This window comes from Poecilia latipinna, unplaced genomic scaffold (genome assembly GCF_001443285.1).
Source record: "Poecilia latipinna isolate Pla-1442-1.1 unplaced genomic scaffold, P_latipinna-1.0 Scaffold1071, whole genome shotgun sequence".
NCBI classification, from domain to species: Eukaryota; Metazoa; Chordata; class Actinopteri; order Cyprinodontiformes; family Poeciliidae; genus Poecilia; species Poecilia latipinna.
In genome coordinates this window covers 182,036-188,004 of record NW_015113687.1, presented here as the reverse complement: position 1 = coordinate 188,004, position 5,969 = coordinate 182,036, and the positions used below count along the sequence as shown (strand labels likewise).

Below are 5,969 nucleotides of genomic sequence, written 5' to 3'. Positions count from 1 at the left end.
ACCTGAACATTAAGATCAGGTTAGATCCAGATCAGATTGAATCCAGATTAAATCCAGATCAGATTGAATCCAGATTAAATCCAGATCAGATTTAATCCAAATTAAATCCAGATCAGATTGAATCCAGATTTAATCCAGATCAGATTGAATCCAGATCAGATTAAATCCAGATCAGATTGAATCCAGATCAGATTGAATCCAGATCAGATTGAATCCAGATCAGATTTAATCCAGATCAAATTCAGATCAGATTGAATCCAGATCAGATTGAACCCAGATCAGATTTAATCCAGATTAAATCCAGCTCAGATTGAATCCAGATCAGGTTGAATCCAGATCAGATTAAATCCAGATTATATCCAGATCAGATTAAATCCAGATCCAGTTCAGTGTTTCTGGTTTCATCTGGTCTCAGATCAGCTGGTTTCTCTGTCATCCTCTGAACGGTGGCAGCATCATGCAGACGAACTTTGTCTTTCTCTGAGTTTTCATCCAGAACCTCTGATGGTTTCCACCAGAACCAGCAGCTCTCCACTTCCTGTCACTTCTAGAAACACAGATCTATGTTCTGATCAGGAAGTGTTGCAGTGACAGACTCTGTTCTGCTGCAGATCCAGATCCAGGAGCCGTTTACTCATCGGTGAAGAGAGAGAGAGGCGTGACGTACGCGACGGTCAGCATCAGGACCAGGAGAGGTGAGGCTGCTCTGGGTGACCTTTGACCTCTCTGCACCGCCGCCTCACCTTCACTGAATCTGATTTTAATTATTTATTAAACGCAGTAAAATTCAGAAATGTTTACAAACAAATCCTGATTTTATTGATCAGAATCGACTAAATTTTGTTCCATTATTTCCATTTTTGCCTAAAATATTATATATTTTTTTAATAAGGAAAAATCTGAAAAACATTTTAAAGTTTGGATCTGTAATAATTTAAACTGTCTTTATTTATGTATTTAAAGTGCTGCATGCTGAGGTTATGAACATTATTTTTACCCATGTGAAAAACAGTTTTACTTCTCGCCGTAGATGTTTACAGCAGCAACAGTGTTGCCATGGTAACAGGTAAAGACGTGAGAACAGCTGCTGATTGGTCAGATGTTGGTCAACCCAGTTAATCCCATTCAGCCTTTGAGCGATGAACCAGTCAGACTGGAGACGGGATGTCGTCTCCATGGAGACGGGACGTCGTCTCCGTCGTCTCCGTGGAGACGGTTCCTAACCCGGGTTCTGTTTCCCTCCAGAACCAGCAGCGGAACCAGACCAACACGTCGTTTACTCCCTGCTGAAGTGGAGAGCGACCCAACCGGATCCGGCCGACCCGTCCAAATGCTGACCTGACCTCTGACCTCTGACCAAACCCAGAGCCCGACCAGAACCAGCTGGTTCTGTTCATCTGGGTTCTGTCCTGCTGACTCGTCGTTTAAATTCATTAAAATCTCAAAAGACGTTAATATTTATATTTATACATAGAAAATAAATTATAAAAGCTGCAGAGAAGAAATGTAGCTGATAGCGAAAATTCAACCTGGAAGACTCCATCACCTCCGTTCGTCCATCGGCGTCATGCTCATCTCTGACCTCAGCTCTGGGCCTCACCTGGCGTGTCCAATCATCAATCAAGCTCAGCATAAAAGGATCCACACCGAAGCCGTCGGCCGCTTCCCAGCTGCGTTCAACCCACCACCTCCCCTTCTCCACCCTCATCCTTCGGCTCTCCAGGATGGAACCTTTTCCTGACCTCCACCACCAGTGTCGGGCCCTGGGGGAGAGCATCCCTAATCGGTTATCGGGATGTTCATCGAGTTCACATCAAATCTCAGATCAGCTGCCGGGCCGAGCGCCAAAGAACTGTTATTCATTGCCGTCATTAAACCTTTTAATTGTTCCTTTTTCTTCGTCTGAGTCTTTCCAGATTGAAATGATGATGATGATGATAATGACGAAGTTTAATCTTTATTTAGTGAATTTAATAAACTTCATGTTGAACAAATGAAAACAAAGATTTTCTATCAGAATCATTTTATCACAATTAAACTAAAACTTTTTACAGTGAACTGGAATATTTACAATAAAATAAAAATACCAAACAGGAAGATTTATGTTTTATTTACAGTGTAACAAACTTTATGACATCGTTCCTGCTCTGTTTCCATGGAAACGTAGATGAAAGATGGACTCTTCCTCACTCATCATCATCACTTCCTGAATGTTCCTGGTTCTTCGGAGCTCAGAGGATTTTAACATTGATGGATATTTGGTGCTGAAACTGTTAGCAGGTCTGAATCAGCGTATCCATGGTAACGGGTGTCATGGCGGAGGTCAGATCATCATGTTGATCTGATCGGTTCAGTAGATTACAGACGATAATTATGGATCATTAAACTCAGATTACTGGTAAAATATCATTAAAAGTTTCTTTAAAACTAATAAAGTTCAGAAACTTCATGAGTCGCTTCAGGTTTCAGTTTTTCTCTTTATGATCAGAAGGAAAACTTGTTTTCTTTCTCATCATTTTAATGATTTGTGCTGTTTTTATGGATATTCTCTGCTGTACTTTGTGTTCAGGTTATTTTCTAGTTTTTATTTTTATTGTTTTCTTTATTATTGTTGCTTATTAAATAAGTTTTTCTGGCTGAATGTTTCTATGAGGACCTTTAATGCAGATCATTTCTGGCTCTTATAATATTTGACTCTATTTTAGTGTTTTAATCAGATTTATGGGCAGAAACAGCAGAAAGTGAAATCTGAACAGTTTGATGGAGAAAATGAGACGCTTTTAGGATTCAGGTTTTTAGAAATCTGTTAGACTGTTTTGCTGTTTCTCTGTTTTGTTTTGTGAGATGATCTGAGCCTTGGATCATTTTTTAATATTTTGTTCCCAACAAGAAGAAAAACAATCCACAGAAGAAGACTTGATCCAAGAACCGAACCCTGACAGTAACTGCATGAACCTCATTTTGTTCTTTCATTCATTGGAACGATGGCAGTTTGTGGGTTTCTCCCCTGGAAACAGAGACATTAGTTATGATCATCATCTGTGACGTTTCATCATCGTTTCAGCTCCAAGCTGATCAGCTGGTCAATCTTTGCTCCTCTAACTTTCTCTCCAACTCTCAGTTTCTGTTTCTGACCACAGATCAGATCACATTAATCACATTCATATCTTCATCACAACCACAGCACATCACTTCCTGTCCAACACCAGACCCACATGGCTCAGAGACATTTTCTCCAGCTCTCGCTAGCAGCTGCTGAGCTGAAACAGCAGAAAAAGTTTTAAATGTCAGATTTTTCCGTCCATCAGCAGCAGAAAAGCAACAGGATGAATAAATGATTGTTACTGACAGACATGATGATGGAGGGATTGAAATCCTGGTCAGACCATAAACATCTGATCATATGGATCAATAAAATCTCACAAACAGATTTTGTTCTCTAAATGAATCATGTTTAGATAGAGACAGATTTATGTTACCAAACCAGCCAGATTCTGTTTTCACTCATTTCATCCTGATTACTTTGTTTATTCTTCAGGTTGTTTCAGGAGTTTAATGTTAATTATAAATGTTTGAACCCTAAAGCTGATATAGTCAAATCTACAGGTGTCACATCTACTTTATGAAGTTCTAGTTGAATCTCTACTGTAAAAAAAAGATCAGCTTTGATTATTTATTGGCACAGAGAGAAAAATCACCAAACAGAGCAGAGGGATGAAGAGCAGCAGGAGGAGCCGCTCAGCAGACTTTATTCTGAAAATACAGAACAACGTCAGGATTTAAATCAAGTCCAGCTGCAGGTTTCCAGGACTCCCAGTTTGGTAACTGGCTGCTGCTGGTTTGTGTTTCTGGTGAAACCTGTCAGTCCAGGACTGAAATAAATGTTCCAGTTCAGTTCAACTGAAGCAAATCCTTGTTTTTAAATCACCTAACAGACAATGAAGCTCATTTAGCATAAATATTTTTTAAATAACAGTATTTTACCACTGATTTGCACAATTACATTTCGCATCGCGATTCAGTTACATAAATAATAAATGATCCTTTGATCGTTTGTCGTCTCTAAGAGCTGAAAGGTTTTCTGACGGGTTTCCAGTGATGCATTTCCTCTGCTGCTTGGCGTCGCAGGCTGCAAGTTTCTCACAGAAACTTTCATTTCTGCACCAAACACAAAAACTAAAGGCCGACTGGAGGAGCGACACGTAAATGGAGGAACTGAAACTGAAACCAGCTGAAGATACAGGAAATATTTCAATTCCTAAAAGGTTTAAGACGCAGCAGAGACCCAGTTAAAGATCCAGTTTACGTTGTACCAGGCATTTCAACAGAACAGGAGCGTTTCTATGGAAACCGTGGTTCTGGTTCTGGTTCTGGTGAGGAAACAGTCCAAGTTGTTCCTGAAGTCAGTCGTCATTAACCAGACAAACTAAACCAGAGTTGGAGTATTTTCCTTACCTGCTCTGAAGTCGTTCAGTAGAAATCCAGATAATCAATAATCAATAATTATATCTGATGAGTTAAAGTTCAGTCTGAGAGGCTCTGAGTCTGCAGAGAACCTGGGTAAGTTTCCACCAATCAGAGGCGTTCTGACAGAACAGGATCAGTGAACCTGTCTGGACTCGTCGTCTCCAGCTCAGGTTCTAGAAATTGATCCTGTAGATCATCTGCTGATCACAGCTGATCGGCTGAACATGCAGACGTTCCCACTCTGCAGCGGAAACATCCAACAAAACCAGAGCAACCTCTCCGTCTCTGGTAAACAGGCCCTGCAGCAGGTCAAAGGTCAGGGCCCCACGCTGCACCAGGCTGATGGTCCATTTCTTGGCTGATGTTTTTCTGCAGCCTCTTCATCAGGCAGGAGGATGAGGAGCATCCAGAGCCGAACCCTTCAGGCTGCAGGGCTCAAGCTTCACCTCATGGACACATAAATACACAGAGCTCTACTTTATTGTTCATCTGTTTATGTTTATTTTATTATTTATCCATTTATTTCTTGTGTAATAAATTTCTTACTCTGGGATCTGAGTACAAACTTCATACCACAAACTATCAAGGTGAGAATAAAAAAATCCTTCAACCTTGATGAACTTGCAGGATTCCGCAGCAGGTCCAAACGGTCGGGTTCTGGTTCTGCTGCAGGTTCTGGTTGTGTGTGTGACGCCATCAGAGCTTGAGATCCCAGAATGCCTCTGGACAGACCTGCTGCTCAGCCTCTGGTTTTAAGGTTTGAATCCCATCAGATTTTCTTTCTCCATCACTAAAAGAAGGAAACCAGCAGCTAAGGTCAAAGGTCAAACTCAGATTTGAGTATTCTTTAATCTGTGAGTCTTTACTGCAATCAGGAAGAAGCACCAAGTAATTAATGCCTGTCCACATGGGGGCGCCGCAGAGCTCAGTATTAGGCCCCTTCCTGTTTATTATCTGTTTTAATGAATTCAGACAAAATGCTTCAGAAGCTGATATGCAGTTTTATGCTGATGACTCAATTATTTACTGATTTGACCTGATCAACAGGACGAAGACCTGGTGGTCTGAACTTTGACTAGACTCACAATATGACATTAAAACCCTGGTCAGAGTCACAGCTCTGCTTTTTATGGCCCTAATATGTTAATATGAATTATAAACAGGCTTTTCATCTCTTTTGAAAAATCCATTCATGTATGACAAACCAAACCACAGAAACATGAGAGCTGATGCCTTAAAACTGACAGAAAAACTGATCAGTGTGAGGAAAGTAGAGAGTACAGATTATAATTAAAATAAACGTTTATTAAAGCCTGGATGATCCCGGCGCTGCAGGGCCTGCACAGAATTATGGTTTAGTGTTTTATTGTCAATAACTGTTATTAAATGCTCAGACATTCACTTTAAAAGAGTCTTAAACTCAGCTGCACATTACTCTAAGCCACATGTGTCAAACTCAAGGCCCGCGGGCCACATGTGGCCCGCCATGTCATTTTATGTGG

The 5,969-nt window shown here is 40.7% G+C and overlaps 1 protein-coding gene across 1 annotated transcript in view; it reads left to right on the top strand.

Annotated features, from left to right (window-relative positions):
* The window catches only part of LOC106959351 (carcinoembryonic antigen-related cell adhesion molecule 2-like), a 9,109-nt gene extending 7,611 nt beyond the window's left edge, over window positions 1–1,498 (top strand). Inside the window, exons 5-6 of the mRNA XM_015051877.1 lie at window positions 612–695; window positions 1,246–1,498. Of these exons, the coding sequence (XP_014907363.1) occupies window positions 612–695; window positions 1,246–1,337 (176 nt within the window). The 3' untranslated portion in view covers window positions 1,338–1,498. The remainder of the gene's footprint in view (window positions 1–611; window positions 696–1,245) is intronic.
* Window positions 1,499–5,969: the final 4,471 nt, after the last annotated feature.